The sequence below is a fragment of the Contarinia nasturtii genome, unplaced genomic scaffold, assembly GCF_009176525.2.
Source record: "Contarinia nasturtii isolate CC-2019 unplaced genomic scaffold, AAFC_CNas_1.1 Cnas_scaffold_695, whole genome shotgun sequence".
NCBI lineage: Eukaryota > Metazoa > Arthropoda > Insecta > Diptera > Cecidomyiidae > Contarinia > Contarinia nasturtii.
The window spans coordinates 8,714,265-8,733,782 of NW_022198046.1; the positions used below are offsets into that span (position 1 = coordinate 8,714,265).

General features: G+C 34.8%; 3 protein-coding genes across 4 annotated transcripts; 1 reads left to right on the plus strand and 2 right to left on the minus strand.

Annotated features, from left to right (window-relative positions):
• Window positions 1–2,381: 2,381 nt before the first annotated feature.
• LOC116340473 (proton channel OtopLc) lies at window positions 2,382–12,515 on the minus strand. 2 transcript variants are annotated; one of them, XM_031766986.1, is made up of 13 exons: window positions 9,867–12,515; window positions 6,225–6,516; window positions 5,928–6,133; window positions 5,703–5,820; window positions 5,529–5,625; window positions 5,266–5,460; window positions 5,026–5,186; window positions 4,787–4,952; window positions 4,537–4,711; window positions 4,063–4,472; window positions 3,950–3,977; window positions 3,572–3,872; window positions 2,382–3,503 (listed from the first exon to the last, which is right to left on the minus strand). In XM_031766986.1, exons 1-13 carry the CDS (start codon window positions 10,358–10,360, stop codon window positions 3,405–3,407), a joined length of 2,742 nt encoding a protein of 913 aa, XP_031622846.1. In that variant the 5' UTR covers window positions 10,361–12,515; the 3' UTR covers window positions 2,382–3,404. The 2 variants fall into 2 exon arrangements, with proteins under 2 accessions (XP_031622846.1, XP_031622847.1); XM_031766987.1 differs by lacking the exon at window positions 9,867–12,515 and adding an exon at window positions 6,650–7,137.
• Window positions 12,516–13,851: 1,336 nt separating this feature from the next.
• LOC116340474 (signal recognition particle 54 kDa protein) lies at window positions 13,852–16,311 on the minus strand. The gene is made up of 4 exons (XM_031766988.1): window positions 16,040–16,311; window positions 15,682–15,933; window positions 14,899–15,353; window positions 13,852–14,697 (listed from the first exon to the last, which is right to left on the minus strand). Exons 1-4 carry the CDS (start codon window positions 16,115–16,117, stop codon window positions 13,944–13,946), a joined length of 1,539 nt encoding a protein of 512 aa, XP_031622848.1. The 5' UTR covers window positions 16,118–16,311; the 3' UTR covers window positions 13,852–13,943.
• A 351-nt stretch (window positions 16,312–16,662) lies between these two features.
• Window positions 16,663–18,888, plus strand: LOC116340475 (vesicle-associated membrane protein 7). Its single transcript, XM_031766989.1, has 3 exons — window positions 16,663–17,163; window positions 17,529–18,002; window positions 18,100–18,888. Exons 2-3 carry the CDS (start codon window positions 17,570–17,572, stop codon window positions 18,330–18,332), a joined length of 666 nt encoding a protein of 221 aa, XP_031622849.1. The 5' UTR covers window positions 16,663–17,163; window positions 17,529–17,569; the 3' UTR covers window positions 18,333–18,888.
• Window positions 18,889–19,518: the final 630 nt, after the last annotated feature.

Below are 19,518 nucleotides of genomic sequence, written 5' to 3' on the forward strand. Positions count from 1 at the left end.
CTCAATGTACCGTAAGTCGGCAACATTTCAACAGCGTATTATAGTCGCATGTACGACATGGTGAATATATTCGTCTTCGAGGCAGCAACATAAGCCATTGCCCTGCCGATGATTCTTTGTAATAATGTATGGTAGCTGCAATAAATCCATAATGAAATCCACAAAGAAAGGAAACAATCGAATATGGTGTATGTGTGTTTGTAATCGCGTTTTGACGCATGCCTGCGTACGCTTCGATGATGATGGTGTTGGTGGTGTTTTGACGAGTGTTGAATGTGTATCATCGTCGTTGAATTTTCCGATTTCAAACGCATTGTTTACTTCGGAAATGTGGCAACAGCCCGCACAACTGTACCGATAAGGAAAAAACGTTTGAAAACAAGGGATGCAAAACTCATGCATAAAAACTGCCATTGCCTTTGTTTGCTAAAACACTCTCTTCCTCCTGCGCTTTGCGTCCTGCATTCGTGACTAAATCTTTATATTGCATATTATTTTATTGCAAATATTTTTGACTATGCGAACAAATGGTTATTGCATGGCTATTAAAAAAAAATAAATGCAGCGTCATGAAAATTGTACTCAATTTGTTCGAACGATATCTTTTCGAAGGGGGAACGATGCAAAAACTTCGTCGAAACAATACTCGAATATTATTTATTAATGATGTTTCACATTTCGTGAATAATAGAGCGCATGTGCACCACAACAAATGGCTAATGCATTGTCGATGCAAATCGAACAGGCAGTTGTGAAACATTCATTCTCTGCTGCCACTGAATTCAGCTTTGTTTTCATTTCATATATTCTGCATTTTGTCCATCAACGCAGTAAGCATATTGTTTGTTATTCCTCCATCAATCCATCCGTTTCTATTGAATTATTATTGTTATTTTATATACGCTGTTCGTGCGTTCGTTCCTGTTGCTCCACAAAATTGCGTACATGTAAAAACATTTGATATCAGCTTTTTTTATTCTATTTGTATACACGCCACAAAACCATTTTGATCGATATGTGTTTGACTCTCCACGGATTGTTGTGTATCCACATGAGTTCGATGATGGAAATGCTTTTAATACAGAGACACAAAATATAATTTCCTTTTTAGTTGATCTAAAAAAAAGTCACTTCATCGAAATTGGTTTTAATGGGTTTTTCGCTCTAATTTGGCTTTCGTCGAATTTCACGCCGGATATCGAATTAATCGAACTGTTTTATGCGCAACAAGAATAACTTGGGTTGAACACCAACATATTTAAGTGGTTCATTCGTTTATGGACGAAATATTACGCCGCGCGTTATGGTGGTCAACAAACATTGCTCAATGAACCGAAAGAAGTTCATTTACCTTGAATGTTTTGAATACGGTTCATATCAAATTTAGTGCTTCATATATCTGCTCAATTTTTGGTCAATATTTATAGCATTGCTTTTTTTACAAAAAAAAAAAATTGGTTGAAAATAATACAGATTTGGATTTACGCATGGTTGCATCACATGGAAAATCCTTTTTCAACCCCTTTTTTAACAGCATAAACTGCCACTATGTTACAGTACATTTGTGTCTGGCATATTGGATTAGTAACAGTCGACCCCAGTGGTTTCCCTACGTCATGGAATTTAAAATCGATCAATGCTAATTGAATCACCGTCTGATAGTCGTCACTCACGCAAACTTCACTCTTCCACACCATTCTGTACAGTCGCAATACGACGGTGTTTGTTTTATGTTTCCGAGGGATTATTTATGAGGTATTACTATTATGCGACTTGTTTTTTTAGCAAAACACTGATGATAAAGTATACATATTACACTTGTCGTATTGAATTTCAAAATCGCTACTATAGTTATGTTTGGTCGCTGCGGTTGTGTGCGCTCATTTTGCAGTATTGTCGGTAACTTTAGCAAAGCAACAGATATGTATGAACGGAACAGAGAATACGCTTAATGGAATTTTATTGTAATAACGGATACTGTAGTAACCTTACATTGTTGATGATTGCTATTATGCTGATATATGTCCATTAATTTGAAGTTCAACTGAAAACCAATATGCGCATGGATACCATACAGAAATTGTAATTATAGTTATTAATATAATTAATAAAAAAGCAATTTGTGTCATTTTTCGTAAACATAATTTTAATGAAATCCTTTCAATTTTGAAGTAACCTGTAAACCTGAATAAATATTGACATCATACATGCTTTTAATAGCTATTCTTTGGCGAAATACAATATTTCTTTGTAAATGGTGAAATCAGCATGTCTTCTTCTGATCTTGATAAAAAACACATTTTGTTCAGCAATAACTTCACTTTTTATCGAGTGTCATCCTTTTTTCCATCCGCCAATGTTACCAAATAAAACTAATGAAATGTGTTCGTGTTTTTAGTTTATTTCAATTAAATATTTATACAATGAAAAATACATAAAAATGTTTTAAATGACATATCAATTCAATCGTTAAAAGACTCAAAATATAAGTCTCAAGTCTGACAAAATGTATTGCGGCTTGACCACTATTTGTGGACCGCCTTGACCACGATACATTGATCCGAATTAATTCTTTACTTTTTCTTCACTGTTTTCAGCGACGTTTTCCAATCAATTAAAAATTTGGCTTGATAAAAAAAATGGTAATATGTCCAATTATAAAAAAGCATCTTATGGTTCATAATTTTGTATTTGTTTTGCTTCTAAACTTTAAATGATTGTATTTTATAATGTCAAGTCTTCTTTTTTATTGGCCTCTAATGAGTTATTGTGTAATATCGGTGGTTTATGTGCCAAAAGTTTGTAAATCCTAACTGGCCTACATTCCGATACATATATTTCATAAATATATAAGTTGAGATTTGTGGTTTTTTGTTTGTTCCCAAGAGTTCATGTTCTTGATCCGTTATTATTGAGCAATATATGGTTTTAATAAAAATGTCGATGAATATATAAGTGATTGATGAGTGAAATGACACGGTATACATGGATGTAAACAGGATTTGATATTGGTTTCGGAGAAAAGAAATCACTTTGATATCTGAGTATTAGCTTACTACATTTATATAAATATTTTATGCGTAATTTTAATTCCTTTATCATTCTTAAAACAGCTTAAAAATCAATGCCATTCGACGAAAGAATGAAAGCAAATTAGCATGGAGACTCTTCAACACTTAACAGTAATTTGCAATAACTCAACCACATAAAATATGTTAAAATGAAAAAAGAAAAAAATGAAATTTGGCAACAATTTAAACATGAATAAAAAATCGAATCGCGCTAAATCATTGAAAATTTATCGATTTCGTTCGTTAACGGTGATGATTTCAATTTCTTGTCGTTTTCGTTGTGGTTGTTGTCGTGCCTGCATTATACACAACGTAACAATGTGCCGTCTTTACTCACATATAAGTTGGCTTCATTTTATATGCACGCTTCCAGATTTCACATAAGCAAACTGTCGAATGGAATCGATAGAATATGGCCAACGGCATCGAAACCTAGTGAAATGAATAGAAAAAATTAACTGTTTTTGCCAAAATACTAAACGCTCAAATTTAAAACGTACATGAGTGATTATCGTCCAAGCCCATAGACCATAGAAATTCAATTGTATCGGGTGGCTTTCTGCACGAGATTTTTCCAATGTACTGATCGCCCACATCGCTAAGTTTGCCACGAGTAAAAATGTCACGATCTCACGACCAGGCTTCTTGCGCATATGTTCGGCGGTTGCGGCATTTCGTCGACTTGCATCCAAAATGAACATCGTTTGACAAGCCGTTTGAACAATTGATGCAAGCGACGTGATAAGTACGAGAATTGTATTTTCTTTTCGCATCGTAAAATGACCACCAATCACTGAAAATCTAATCGAATCAAACGGATTAGGAATTAGTTTTTTTATTGCAATTTTTGTTTTAGTAATTTGTGTGTTTGAACTTACATGCTGTATAAGAATAAGCCCGTTTGTCCTGTGAATTCGCAAAAACCATGCAAATTATTATCAAACATGTTTAAACGGAAAAATGAAGTCTTTTGAAATTTTTCTCAATTTACCTCCAACTAAGAGAATGTCATCCAATGTAAAGTGTCTCAATGAATCGTATTGCAAATGCCTTATTTGAAACATGCCAATTAACGTTGCCAATGTTGCCGTTCCATAGAGTGTTAATTCACAAATGGTAACTTCAGTCACCGCAACTTGAACGAATTCAGGTCGCGAAATTAAAACAAAGAAAAGAATCAAAGAAATGATCGTCAAAACTAGAATCAAAATGCCAATGAATAAGCCCTTGTGTGCACGAGCACAATCGACTGAATAATGATGTGGTGAGCGTTTACATGGCGAAAGACCTTCGGTAACTCGAACATCTGGCTCGGGCTGTGGTCGACATATTCCGCGCCACATTACATACAAAATGGCTGCACAAATCAATGAATATTCGATTGTGCACGGGAAAAGAAACCTAATGAAATGAATATATATCGAATTAGATCTTGTTGTCAAGATAATGGACGCTCAAAACGTACGGAGAAGCATCTTGAACCAATGTTCCAATAATATTTGTTCTTCGACATTCGAAAATGTGATGCGGCCCCTTCAAACCGCGTGGTATACGAAGATGAGCTGTTGTCATATCGTGCAGTGAATGATCGTTAATTGAATGGCCTAATTGATGTCCCAAATGTAGACCTAATTTATTGCCTGAAAAAATTGAAATGACATATAGAATGAGAACAAGAAAAATCAAGAGGAGACTTAAATTGATAATGCAAGTACCTATTCGATGTGATATACGTAATGTTCGATTTTCGGGATCGTAGAAGGTAAGGATTTCATGTTTGGTTTCTTGAATTAAAACGCTAAGCCAAACGGATAAATTGGTGCCAATCATGTGCATCAAACCGAATCGCGCAATAATTTTATGTCGATAAACTTTCATTTGCTGAAATTGAAAAAATTTCATTCAGCAAGCATTTTTTATTTCTTCAAATTCATAAACAAATTGTATAAAATACCTCGTTGTTTAAGAAAATGAAATACATTTGAATAAAAATGAATGCCATTCGTGTTGCTGGTGTCAATGCAAGCAAAAAATTATGACATTTGGTGTTACGTTCAAGTTCAAAATATTGGCCAAACTCCAAGCCCGAATAGATCATGCTGCCAATGCCAAACGCTGTCAAAAAAACAATGAAAATTGATATTAATCGCACTGCTTTATGAAATTGCATTGTTAAATAAAAACATTGACTAACCAACTGCTCCCATTCGTAAATAGAAGCTACCATAGTGGTGGCGACCAATTCCGGCTAGCACAGATGGTCGTCTGGGCGAAAGAATGACATTTCGTTTTGCTTTTCTATGGTTATGGGATGATCCACTTTCAGTATCTGATTCATCTGAACTGTGCAATTCGCTCGAAACACTTTCTGAGTCACGTTTTTCTTCTCCTAAAATACAAAATTAAAATAAAATCAATAACACTGTTCAAAAATTCAAGTAAAAATGGTGTTCATACTTTTTACTTTAATAGATTTTGGTCGTCCCCAAATGATTGTTGCATACATAAAAAATAAAAATAACATACTGCCTACGTATAAATACAAGTAGAAGCCCTGAAAATCAAAGAAAGTCAAAAGACCATTAAAACGAAACTTTCGCATTTTTTTGGCGAAATAAATTCATTGAATACCTCATAAAATGATGGTGGAATATAACTGGAAATGACTTCGGCCATTGGAAATGCGATGCCCATGACAACGATTAACTTCCCGTAAAGAGCTGACAGTGTCGTTGCAAACATTTGATATCTGAATGGTGAGGCGAGAAAGAGAGATAATGTGTTGTAATTGAATGAAATATGCACACAATTTGATTGCAATAAAAAAGCAATAAAGCATAATTTGAACAAACTAACGCTTTAATTTCTGGTGGCCGTGTATAGACCGCAGGTGGCAAACGCGATGATGGTCGACGTATACTAGCAGGCAATTGAGGATGCACCGAATGATGATGATGGTGGTGATGCGATGAATGATATAACAATGCCAAATGATGAGCAGCTGTCGGTGATGTTTGTGTTGTTACTGAACTTTGACACACTTGCTGACGATCCAAACCATACTGTATACCACCATTCAAATTCGAAAGTACAATGAAAAAAGACATTTTTAGAGGAAAAAAAGAGAATAAAGCATTTAGATTTTTCATTTACATCGCTGTGCATTCCAGAAATGCCGCTGATTGAAGAGTGTGGGTGATCGACGGGTGTACCAATCGCAGCCAATTGATGATGAGTTGAAATTGATAATGGAATTTTTGAGCCAATTGTCTCGTCAATCACTTGATGTTGCAGGTGATGTGGTGGCGGTTGATAGCAAATTCGCGATGTTTTTGCTGGCGACGAATGATGCGACGACATTGTTTCAGGTGAAACGACCGCTGTAGTTGATAGAGTTGGTGATGATGGCATTTTTATTGGTGGCGGTTGAATTTCCATTAAAGCACTGAAAATACCAAGATAAATATCCCGATGTAAATAAATTGCATTGAAAAATCAAATGGAATACGGAAAATCGATTGAAAACACACACTTTAGTGAAGAAAGAAAAACCAAAACAAAAAAAAATTGTGTTTTACTTTTTATTTAAAGTGCGAGTAGCACTTTCGTTTTCGATGGTTTTATCTCGCGACGTTCCGTCTGTCATTGCCTTTTCAATGATATTAAATCGCAGAATGGAAAAACGTTCTCGCATGAGAAGCATTAAACGAACGACGAGAGACAGACTGTGATGTGCGAATAAGATTTGGCCGATTCGGTGTGACTGATCCAATTGAAATGAATGAACAGACATTTGCACTTGTTGTATTTGGCTTTTGTGTTGTTCGATTGAGTTGTTAACTGATACAACAAGCACAAATTCATTGATGTGTATGAAAAGCTTTTAAAGTGGATCAATTGTTGTTAGCTTCAACAATATCTTATTGTGTTCGTGGTGTTAAATCATTTTAGTAACTAGCTCTGTTTCAAATTTCCTTTACATTCCACGATATATAGATAGATGTGCGATGTCTTTTGTTTGAGTGCAATTTCACTAGAATAGATTGTTGATTTGATTGAGTAATCAGAGCGAGATATTTGCTCAAGACATCTATTTGTTTTAGCACACACACATGCAATTGCGTTGTAATTTCGGTGATATTTCGCAATGATTTATGGTTTTGAAAGGGATTTGCTTGAGGCATCTCTTCATCAAATAGATAGAGCGCAGACGAAACTTTTTGATCGAAAAAGACAAATCGGCGCCGTTTTTTTCTTTCTTTTTCGCTTTCTCTTGTATCCATCACAAGCTGAAACTATTTTTGGCTCCGCATACTATGCGAAATGTTTACGATGTAAACGTGATGGTTGGCATAGTTTATTTTTATTCATTGCAAATTAAACATTGATGTTGATTGGTGTTTCCTGTTTGATTTGAGTTTTTTATGACTTGACCTACGTGCAACGCACTTAGAATAATCTTTTTTTTTTCAGGCGAATTTATTCATTCATACAATCATTTGTTTTTCTTTTAAATTAAAGTATGAACATTTATAAAAATGCCAATGTTCTTCTTGCCGCGACAAAGACGAGCTTCTTTAGTAAATCTTATGGCAATAAATCACAAAGCGCATTAGAACAAAAATGGCATTTAAGTCTTCTCGAATATCGTCAGAGGAGTCGTGCAAACACAAAGGAAACTTTGTGCACTGAAAAAGGAAATGGGAATCAGTGTTTTATGCGTTTGAAACCAAACAAAACTAATCCATACACACATATTATAAGACAATTCGGCATTTTTTTCCCTTCCATTTCATATTTCGCCGCAAAATCATGCAATCAGTTATGTGTGTGTGCTTGCTAGGCTTTCCGCTGTTGCATGGCGTGGAAGGAATCGCATATATATATAAATTGCAGAGTGAACCAATAATCTAACCCGATTAAATATCCATTCGCATTTGTCATGGTGACAATGCGAACAATATAAATGAAAAATCATACAGTCCCTTTGTTTTGCATGCACGGTGTTATTCCAATCCATATAATTGTATATGTGGTATCTAGTGTGGTATATATTGAGTCACTTGTATATTTCTGACTGATATTACCCTGAACAAAGACCATAACACATATTACGAACATTTGACATTTTGTTAAAATTGCTTCCGTCGATTGGCATTCAAATCGGCAAACATGAAGACTATGTGAATGCATTCGGCAAATAAATATTACAATAACTCAAAGAGAATTTACAAGCTTATGGATACGTGTATACATATTTTGTGCCGCATTATTATTGTATTGGCACATAGTGGTGTATTATGGTTGTTCGCATTTCGAAGTGGCGAACGATTGTTTGACAAAAGTGCACGCAATATTTCATCATTCACTATTTCTGCTGTCTGTTTGTGCAGTATCAAACAAAAGAAAAGAAACAAGGAGGTTATCGACCTACATATTGCGCCGTATAATTTTTCTTTTTTTTATTGCGTTTTCCATTTATAACCAATGAAAGGAATTTTTCTCGCATGTCTTTTTGTTTGTTAGATGTTATTCATTCTCTCCCCCTTTGGCCAATCGCTGGAATTGGAGAGAGTGAGAGAAGTTTTTCTTTTGCATTCAGAAGTGAAACTTGTTTTGGTGTGGGGACGAAACTCGCATTGACAACATGTGTGTATAATGCTTCGCATACCGTCTCCAGTTTTTACGTTATAGTCTTATGTGTCGTTTTGGTATTTTTTTTCCACAGCAATTTAAATAGAGTTCGCCTAGTGGATTTTTGATTCGATACCGAAGTGAGAAAATCCTTACAAAAAGCTGATTTCTTTTTGTTCATTCTTTTTTTTTTACTTTTGTGTTTTCACATTGCTTTTCATACGCAAACATATTCAACCACATCACATCGAACAATTCAAGCAATTTGCAATTTTTGGGGTGAGCTGATGAAATATATATATATATATCGCAATTTGAAATGAGAAAATTCTTCGGCGCCGTTTTTGCTACTTGTTACACATACATCTTTCGCTCAAACTCTTACTCTCAACACACTTTTGCGAGAAATTATGGTATTTTCAAGAAATGTTCCTGAATTATTCAAGTTGTTTGTACTCGGTAGGGTGGTTTTCGACTTTTACTATTCTCTCTGGGTTTTTTTTATTGTTTTTAATACGACTGTGCACTGCCTAAACGATAATTAGAGCATAAATTTTACTATGAACAAAAGGGAATCGAGATCTTTATCATTTTTTGGACCATTTCAAATGGCCATAATTCCATACTGACTCCGGGAAATTAAACGTCAACAACAAACAAGGAATGAAAAAGAGAAAATCAACACAAAACAGCGTTCACTTCGAATCAGAGACTTCTTGAGAAAAGCCATTAACGTTAGTAGGGTTTTACTTTTGTGCATTGCTTCAATGAGCTGGCATTCAATTTACAGAGTGTAGAAATGGCAGAGCAGTAACCCTTGTAAACATTGAATAAAATGGTTTTTTACGTCACTGAATAAATATCACACTTTCATTGCTTGATTTTTCATTCAAACATATTGTGTTTACTTGTATAGTTTTTTATTTGACAATGCATCGTAAATATAACCTGTTCTTTGGGTTAAAAAAACCAGCAATAGCAACAGAGGTAGCTGGCAGAAGCTATAATAGTAAATGCAACTTGAGTGTAATATGAAGAAAATGAAAATGTCCCTTGCTCCGTGTGCATGTGTTGATTTGTGTTACGACATTTATTGTACGTTGTGAGGTGCGATCATATTTGCAATTCAATTAGTTCATGAATAAGAATGTATTTTTTTACCCTTCATCGTCATCGACCAATGGTATTTTGGTTGGCAGCATTTGTAGTGTATCAGTTTTGAGCGATGGTAAAATGGGCATTGGCAATGGTGTTATTTGCGAAATGTCCTCTTCATCAGTCGTACTTGTGTCCGTTAAATTGGTTAAATTTGTTGGAGGTAAAATGCTTGTGGGAATACTTGACATCATTGATGATGGTATTGATTCTAATTCAGGTGGAGGTGTTGGTGGTGCCGGTGGCAGGGGTTCATCAACTGACTCCAGTTCGATTTTATTAACACTCTCGCTAAGATCTGTTGCCGGCACCGGTAGCACGACAAGTGCTTGTGAATCGCTTGAATCACTTGTAATTTCCACATTTCCAGGTGCGGCAGTAACTGTTGCGACTTCTTCAATATCTGAATCGATCCCCTGTGCGAAATCCATATAGTATGAATCTCGTGAATCATTTGAACCTCGACGCAGCTTCAACGATAAATCTGGTGAACTATCCATGTTTTAAATTAGGCGAAGCACACAAATAGAAACTCTTGCAAACACGATTTCTATAAATTTTATTTTGAATATGAAACTCTCACGCACACATGCACACATACACGCACTAACTTAACCGCTTGCCGTTTCGCTCGATTAATTTTTTATTTGACCGATTCACAAAAGGGACACTTGGTTTTCGAACTCCAAAGCTCACTTCTCACTCACTTGCTCACTCTTCTCGGTTCGAAAGTACTTTCGATGAATTTATCGATTTTCGAATCCCATTTAGATCGAATGCGATGGTTTGGTGTGAGTGTTTTGATGGCACGAGTTTAAACACACTTATAACGCGACAGAGAAAGGGGGAAAGAGAAAAGGCGGACGGCAATACAAATGCTAAGAAAATGTTTATTTAAATCACAATTTCTTTACTAAATCACATTGAAAATGTATTATTATTGTTTGTCGGCTGTTGCGTGAACAGCATTTTATCGTGATTCGAATTCATGTGGTACACTACGATTAAAATTTTATGTGGATACAAATTTATGAACTTGATTATTTTGGGTTTTATCGTTTCATGTTCAGACACGGTGCCTGGACTATGGTAGCAAAGCAACTGATTTTGTCCAACTGGACCGAATCACAATCTATAGATTGAATGGCACTGTCGCTGTTCAATAACTTTTTCCAATTCTATCGTAATGCTAATTCGTTATAATTTTTTTTTTATTCCGCTTCACAACCGACGGAAGTTAGTTCAACTATGTATTATTTCCCCTAATTTTTCACAATTTGCTGATTACGGTTAATCAGTGGCCATCGCACCATCGCATTGAAGCGCACTCAAAACCATTCACTTAGAAATAAGTTTTAGTATACAAAAGCCGTTTATATGTTGTCGCTGTTGTTGTTATCATTATTAATATTGGTCGCATTTTAAAACCGTGAACGCGTTTTAACGAGTGTATATTTGTGTATGTGTATGTGTGTGGATTGACTTTTTCTCTTCCTCTCAATCATCTGTGTTTGCTCACTTAACATTGATCAGAACTTTTAAAAAAAAATCACACATATGCTAGAGAGCAAAATCATTTGTATCAATTGTTTTTGACTTGTTTCGTACGATTTTTTTTTGCATTTGTCTGTGAACTTTATTTGCGAGCCGCATTGAATGAAATGATTGACCGAGTACAAGCAGCAATGTTAATCATTTTAGTTGCCTAAATCGTTAATGCAAACACATTTCAGCCGATTAGCGTAGATAGAACTCGGTCATGTGCACTCATAGTCATCGTCATCATCATGATCCAGGCAATGAGATATACGGTAATCAAATCAACGTGATTCTCATATATTTTCAAATCATTTCAATCAATCTTAATGAATTTCAATGAGAACCTCTTATCTTAAATTTTATCAGTATCCAAATCACTTGATGACACTCAATGATTTATCCGCGTGAATTATCGGTTGTCGCAATTAAACTTTCATCGATCGATATTCACTTTGTTCAATTTAAGTACATTTCAAAGCTAAAAAATCGTATCTGGTTTACTTTTTTTTTCTTGCTGCTGTGCAGAACTTTTTTCCACCACTATGTCGCCGGATATTTTTTTGTTCACAGCTTCAATGGCAAATGACCATGCAAATTCAATAGCTAAATAGTTCTTTCATCAACTTTTTTTGTAACAATGATTTGTGAAAAACAGGCATCACGATCGAAATGCAACTATAAATACCCTTGAGGGTTTGAAAAAGTTTTGTACTTTAAACGAAGAAGGAAAAATATATATATGAGCTTAATCAACAGTTCCTGCAGGCACAACTATTCATTTGACTATATAGTTGTGGTTAACAGAAAACGTAAACACACGCCCACACACAACTCAATTAAAACAAAGCATCAAATCAAGCACTGTGAGTTCTTTTTTTTATTGTTTATGCACTTGCAGAAAATTGCTTCCTAAGTTCGAAAATCGCACGACAACCCGGAAAAATGAATCGTTTGATGTCGTTGTCCGTAATCAAGGTGTTCCGTTCACTTCAACGTCGTCTTTTTCTCTTCTTCTCTTGCTGATCCTTTATCGCACGACCACACTTTTCGTCTGAATAAATGGTTCTGAATTCAGTTGCCGCTACACAAACAACGATGATGCCATATTTTACTCTGAATTTTTACGCTCTCTCTTTCGTTCAGGATGGATACGAACGATATATTTATACGAACAATGTGTCGATGTATTGTATTACTGTCGACGTTGTGTGGTATATGTGTTGCATTTTTACGGTTATGCACAATACATATACATACGCAGAGCATACATACACCCGCACAAAAACTCTTGGGAGTCTCAACGCTATGAACGCATACACACCCGCAATCACAATAGAGAATACCCCGAATGATAACGGGAAAATATACGCAAGTCCGTGCGATCAGACATTACTTACGTTGGGCAATGAATATGCTTGTATTTATCGCGCACTATGCTACGACTGAACCATTGGGAGATACAACATAAACCATATCGCTGAATGGCTATGAGCAGTTTGAAAGACTCTGTTTGAAAGTGATTTAATGTACGATGATGCGAGTTGTCTCCCGACATTTAGACTCTCTTTCTCTCTGACAGTACATCTGGTTATTCAATTAATGCAACTGAATCAAATGGCAAATAGATGGATGTTATCCCATGTCATTCCATTCATTTACCATGCTATGGCTTCTTCACAAACATCGTCATAGCATTTCTTCGCCTACCTACTCATCAAATCAAGTATGCTTTCAAGTGGTTGATAAAAACGTCATGAAAAATAATTTATAATAAAAAAATGGTTTCATGGATTTGTTATTGTTTTATTGCAAAAATTATATGAATATCTTGCTAGCCTAGTAGTTCATTTTTTCTTGTTGCATAAATATCAACTGAACAATGTCACACACTTCTTTGTGCATATGAAAAATATACACATACCCTTTCCCAAATAAACAAAGTCGCTGTATGGAGATTCGCAATTATTTTAAGAAGGTCTGCGAAAAAAAATCATCAAGTGTATTCTGTTTCTCTTTTACGTTTTCTGTAATGAATCGCTTCTATCCAAATATGTGTAGAACAAACAGCATTCATGATGACGAGAAAAAAGGGAACGTGATGATAAAACGAAACGTGTTCTTATGTTGAACAAAAAAAAAAGCTTATTACCATTGAAATTTGCAATAAATTGTCTTCATCACATTGACGGTCGTACGTACAATGTCGAAAAAGTTTGTCGATGAGTTTTTTTCTGGCGGGCGCATCCGAATTAAACATAATTGAAGTGATGAACAATAGCTCGCGGCAAATGGATCCAGTGTCTCGAGAATTTCTTATTACGCGCCATCAATGTTCTTCGCTAGAAAAAATTCATTCAAAGGCGCTTGAGATGCTCAAGCAGTAATTTCAAGCCATTTTCAAGACATCAAACTATGTTATATCACAAAGTGAACAAGAAGAATAGACTATGCATTAATTTTTTATTCGAATACTTTATGTTTTTTTTATTGTTATTTAAACGTAAACGGAAAAAAATAGAAAATAAAACATGGATATTGTTTAAACTAATGTCTGCCACCGCCCAATCCTAATCCACCCATCAAACTGTCCAAACCACCAGCCGCTCCAGCAGCTCCTTGTTGCAATTGTCTCAACATTGAATTCAAACCATTCATGCCGCCCATTTGTTGTAACATTCTCGGATCGATCATTTTGGCCATTTGTTGGTTCAATTTTGCCATTTGCGCTGGATTCACGTTCTTTGACATATCGCCACCTTTGAATAATCCCTTGATGCCACCCATTTTCTTAACAACAGCTGCAAATTTTGTGTACTGTGAAATCAATTCTTTTACTTCGGCCTCAGTTACACCAGATCCTTGAGCAACACGCGCCCCACGACTCGGCGTTTTACTAAATAATTTTGCACCATCACGATTGTCCAATTCACCATCTGACATACTATCCATCATCGTCATCAAACGTTTAATGCGAGCCATTGATTCTTTTTCGCCACCTTTTGTCATGAAATCTTGTGAAAATCCAGGTATCATTCCCATGATTTGTGAAAATGGACCCATTTTCATAATATTTTGAAATTGTTCGTACATATCGCGAATTGTGAATTGACCGTGTTTGATTTTTTCGAGTAATTCTTCGTTGTCATCCAATTTTAATTCATTGACTTTATCGATAAGTCCTTCAATGTCACCCATGCCAAGCAATTTACTGATGAACGGTTTCGTTTTGAATGGTTCTAAATCATCAATATGCTCACCGGTTCCAATGAAAATGATTGGACTTTTTGTGGCTGCCACACTGAAAAAGAAAAAAATTTACAAAATTAATTGCAGTTTTTTGTTTGAATAAAATTGGAAAAACGTTTCTATTTCGTAATCCTTAGAAATAACAAGCAACAGCGCCACCATTTACTATATAGCGGTTACCAGAGAAACTATCAGAAGCATAACAGTTTATTATTTCCAAGGCCCACTACTACACATTTTACAACAAACTTACGCTGAAAGTGCACCACCACCCTTGGCATGACCGTCTAATTTTGTGATAATAACGGAACCGATGTCAACTTTCTCTTTGAATGCACGTGCTTGAATTTCACAAGCCTGACCGATTGTGGCGTCCATGACGAAAATGATGTTATCTGGCTGAACGGCAGTTGCAACGGCCAACATTTCTTCGAACAATGATTCTTCTTGCTTGTGACGACCGCTTGTATCCACAATAATCATTTCGAAACCTTCTTTTTTGAACATATCAACACCATCCTGGGCAATGATAACGGGATCGACTTCTGTGTAGCTACCATAAAACGGTATTCTTGCCTTCGTTGCATTCTGTTTGATTTGATCGTAGGCACCGGCACGGAATGTATCAGCGCACACCAAACACGATTTCCAATTCTTCTTTTGATAGTGATACGCCAGTTTTGTACAAGTCGTCGTTTTACCCGAACCCTGGAATTGAGAAAAAATATGTTGATTTAATTATTAAGATTTTCAACTGTATACTTTTTCAATCGCGAATTGCTGATCGGTTTCACCGAAAAATAAGTGAAATCCTTAGAAATAGCGGACTACTGCGTTTGAAGCCCCGCCATTTTACTCGAAGCATTTGTCAGAAAAACTATCACAAACATAGCAATCTACGTTTGCTATGTTGAACGAGTGTCTTCATTTCCAAGGACCGAATAAATGTGCAAGTCATGTATTGGTTGTGCATTAACGCACACTTATTTTCTGGTGAAATCTACTCGTCTTGATATAGCCATTGCCATGAATTTACCTGCAATCCGACAAACATGATGATATTTGGTCTTCCTTTAACTGGTTGATACGGTTTAACGCCTGGATCGACAAGTTTCACCAGTTCTTTGAAAACAGCCGATTGAATCATACGCCGTTTGTTCAAACCGCCAGCCATATCTTCAAAATCAATGACCGATTTCACATTTTCACGCAATTGTTTCACCAATCGAATATTTACATCTGCTTCAAGCAATGCAGCGCAGATTTCTTTCAGCATTGAATTCAGCACCTAAAAATAAATGTTCTCCGTTAAAAAATGTATGTATTTCTTTTCGCACATGGTATTTATTTAACAAAAATACAATCGAATTTTGTTTACATAAACACCAACTTACATCTTCGTTAATAACAGTTGCTCTGCCAAGTGAATGCAAAGCATTCGTAATTTTGCGACCCAAATCAGCTAAAACCATTTTTTATATTTTGCTGCTTAAACTAAATTCACTATCTTATACTAAATCTATACAGCGTAAGCGATGAAATTTTATGAATAAAAAACGAACGATTGAATTGAAATTATCCGACGATTTCGAATGAATTTCACAAATTTTCTTTATTTAGCCAATTCAATTCGTCGTGTGTGCCACATGAATAAAAGAGACTAGTGATAGTTGGCACAATCTGTCAAAATTGTTGTGAAATAGCCGAAACCGTGATAATTCTTTGTATTCACTACTTCGCCTGTTAATTGATCGTTGAACGCCATCTAATAGTGAAATAATGCGGCGAAATTAATGCTTTTTAATCAAATATCGACAAAATATTGGAAAAAAAATGTGAAATTTATTTAAAATGTACAGAAATTATATAACGAAATAATTTTTAATTAAAAATTTTAACGATTCTTGATAAAATCGTTTAAACAATACCATTTGGTATACTTTAAATCACTAAATTCAATCTTCGGTGTTGTCGTAATTTCAGTTCAATGGTTGAATTTGGTTATTTTTCAATGCGATGTGACGTGCGAGCAATCATTCAAGAAAAACAATGAAATTATAAGCAAAAATTCCGCACTGGAAAAAAGTAAACAAGTGATAAAATTGAGCATTACAAAGAATTGAGTCAATACGATTCATTTAACTGCTGTTGTTTTATATTCTATGTAAATTGAAAACAAAAACTAGCCAATCAATCGAGAAAATTCAAACAAAACCATATATTGAAGCTATAAGTGTACAACAACATAATAACAAAGGAATGTATATGCGACAGTCAAAATATGGTGCTATCTAAGTAATAAGAATATATTGTGAATATTGTAAAGAAAGTGCGTTGTATGACAGATTGCACGTAATACCAACAAATCATTGTATAGTACTACACAAATATTCACTTCAATTGGCAAATGCGCTGCGGGCTCAAATTACAGTGACAGGCGTTAAATATTCTGAAGAATTCATTATTTTATTGATGAAGTTTTGGATCTAAGCATTCAGCTTTCAAAAGAGATAAAAAGGTATGCATAAAATTCAAATATTATAATTTAAGTTGATTTTATGTTGTTGTTTTTGTAAGTAAATGTACTTTATGCTCATTCTAGCAATTAAGTCGTATGACTCACATTTCAACTGGGTACTTTAATGTATTGTGCGGTCTCATTGTATTATTGTTATCTATAAACTCACAATACATGAATAGTTTCCATATAATTATTCTTTATCGCTATTTCACACCACAAAATATCGGATTTCAGTTTGGCTGTTGTTTTTGCGCTTCAAAAACAGACTTTATTTTTACATATAACGTGCAATTCATTTGTTCTACAATAGTAAAATTATTTCTCAATTTTTTTGTAATTTATTTATTTTATTTCACTTCCAGTGCTTCATTGCTCCGTGTAGAAAACCGATTGTAACATCAAAATGCCGATTTTATATAGTGTAATATCGCGTGGTTCGACTGTGTTGGCAAAAAATGCAGAATGTGTTGGTAACTTCGCCGAAGTCACCGAACAAATAATCAAGAATATACCCACACACAATCACAAATTAACCTATGCACACGGAAATTATTTGATTCATTTTATAAACGAAGATCGAATCATATACATGTGCATCACAGACGATGAATTCGAAAGAGCCCGGGCATTCATGTTTCTCAACGAAATCAAAAGACGATTCCTGATGCAATATGGTCTACAAGCGGCTACGGCTATTTCATATGCCATGAATACGGAATTTTCACCAATTCTCGCCTACGAAATGAAACACTATAGTGAATCGAATGAATTTGATGCCATCTCTCGAGTACATGGTCAAATAGACGAACTTAAGGATATTATGGTAAAAAATATAGGTAAATTACGGTGATATGATCGCACAATATATCATGTTGCATGTTTTTGTCACAAGTTCATAGTATCAAGTATTTCATTTTTTTCTTCCATTGCTAGAAAATGTGACGGCACGTGGCGAACGTTTGGAGTTGCTGGTCAATAAAACGGAGAATTTACGTGATACATCAGTTTCATTTCGAAAAACATCTCGAAATCTCGCGCGAGCCATGTTTTGGAACAATATTAAAATGTATGTTATCATTGGCGCTGTAGTTCTATTCATCATATACGTAATTGTGAGCATGTCGTGCGGCGGCTTATTATGGCAAGAATGTATACACAAAAAATGAAAATGATATTTGGCAGACGATACGCAAAACAGAAATCAAAGTGCGATGAATGCAAATCAGAATAATCGCTGCAATTCAGCAGCTTGACCTATTCTGCATAGTTACAACCATTTTCCTAAATATTTTTCAAAGATTTTGTTTTTTTTTTTCTGTTTGTTTTCTATATATTTACTGCAAACCAGTTGTAATTAAGTTTTGTATTATGTTATTCAAAAAAAAAAAAAAATGAGAGAAAATGTGGCAAGAGATTTTAGATTATCGTAGCGGAACGATGTGCTGAAACTGGCAAATTTATTTTGTTCATTTGGAAGGGAAAAGTAATTAATTATCTCCAATAGACTTTGTGAAACTCAAAATTGTGATGTAAATCGGCTGATAGATTCGAATTTGTGTTATCTTTTGATCAGATCTGAACATTCGAACGCAAATATAGTCGAATTTGAACGATTTATACTATAGATCGGGAAAATGTTGATGGTAATGAAAAAAACACATATGTTTATAAGAAAGAGGTTTAATTATAATAAAAATTAATACTATTTTTGAATTACAATAACATTGATATTTTATTTTATGGACAAACTAACGGTGCTAATCGGATCATCATATGGTACGTATCACAACTTAATGTATTTGGCATTGCAATCACAATATTTACACTGCATAAATATTCTGCATGGAAATATTAATTTTTTTATCGTTTTCTTCGTTTTTCTAAAACGCATTTTGTGACAAGTCTACTTAAGTACTGAATATGGAATTCATTTGTGATGAAAAGGAATAACATAAAGTCACGCATTTAGTATGTCACGCATTTAGTATGTCACGCATATTCACGCAAAAGTAGTCGATGGTGCATGTGTCAAGCATAATGTGCAGCATTATTCAGCTTTCACCACTCAACAGTCAATATTCTAGCTGTTCAGACGTTTGCTCAGTTCTTTTGGGATAAAATAACCTGAAAAAATACCATAAATATATCTAACGTGCAGAAAATTTTCACTTTACACATTAAATTTTATTGATTTATTGTTGAAAAATTTCCAAGATATAAAAAAATGTCTAATTTTTTGGATAAAGTAAAAGATTTCGCATCCAATTCAGTTGACAATATAGAAAATTATACTTCGGTGGCCGTGAAAAATCTGCCAAATTACACTTCGGAAGCAATTGACAACTTGAAAAA

What these genes read in the sequence shown, in the direction of transcription:
- LOC116340474 (XM_031766988.1), bottom strand. Translation starts at nt 16,117, where the DNA reads ATGGTTTTAGCTGATTTGGGTCGCAAAATTACGAATGCTTTGCATTCA. An exon ending in TCATGTTTGTCGGATTGCAG is followed by an intron (nt 15,354 to 15,681) that starts GTAAATTCATGG and finishes TCTCAATTCCAG; the next exon opens with GGTTCGGGTAAAACGACGAC. An exon ending in GGTGGTGGTGCACTTTCAGC is followed by an intron (nt 14,698 to 14,898) that starts GTAAGTTTGTTG and finishes TTTCTTTTTCAG; the next exon opens with TGTGGCAGCCACAAAAAGTC.
- LOC116340475 (XM_031766989.1), top strand. Translation starts at nt 17,570, where the DNA reads ATGCCGATTTTATATAGTGTAATATCGCGTGGTTCGACTGTGTTGGCA. An exon ending in TATTATGGTAAAAAATATAG is followed by an intron (nt 18,003 to 18,099) that starts GTAAATTACGGT and finishes TTCCATTGCTAG; the next exon opens with AAAATGTGACGGCACGTGGC.
- LOC116340473 (XM_031766986.1), bottom strand. Translation starts at nt 10,360, where the DNA reads ATGGATAGTTCACCAGATTTATCGTTGAAGCTGCGTCGAGGTTCAAAT. An exon ending in TTCCACCATCATTTTATGAG is followed by an intron (nt 5,626 to 5,702) that starts GTATTCAATGAA and finishes TTTGATTTTCAG; the next exon opens with GGCTTCTACTTGTATTTATA. An exon ending in TTGGTTCAAGATGCTTCTCC is followed by an intron (nt 4,473 to 4,536) that starts GTACGTTTTGAG and finishes TCATTTCATTAG; the next exon opens with GTTTCTTTTCCCGTGCACAA.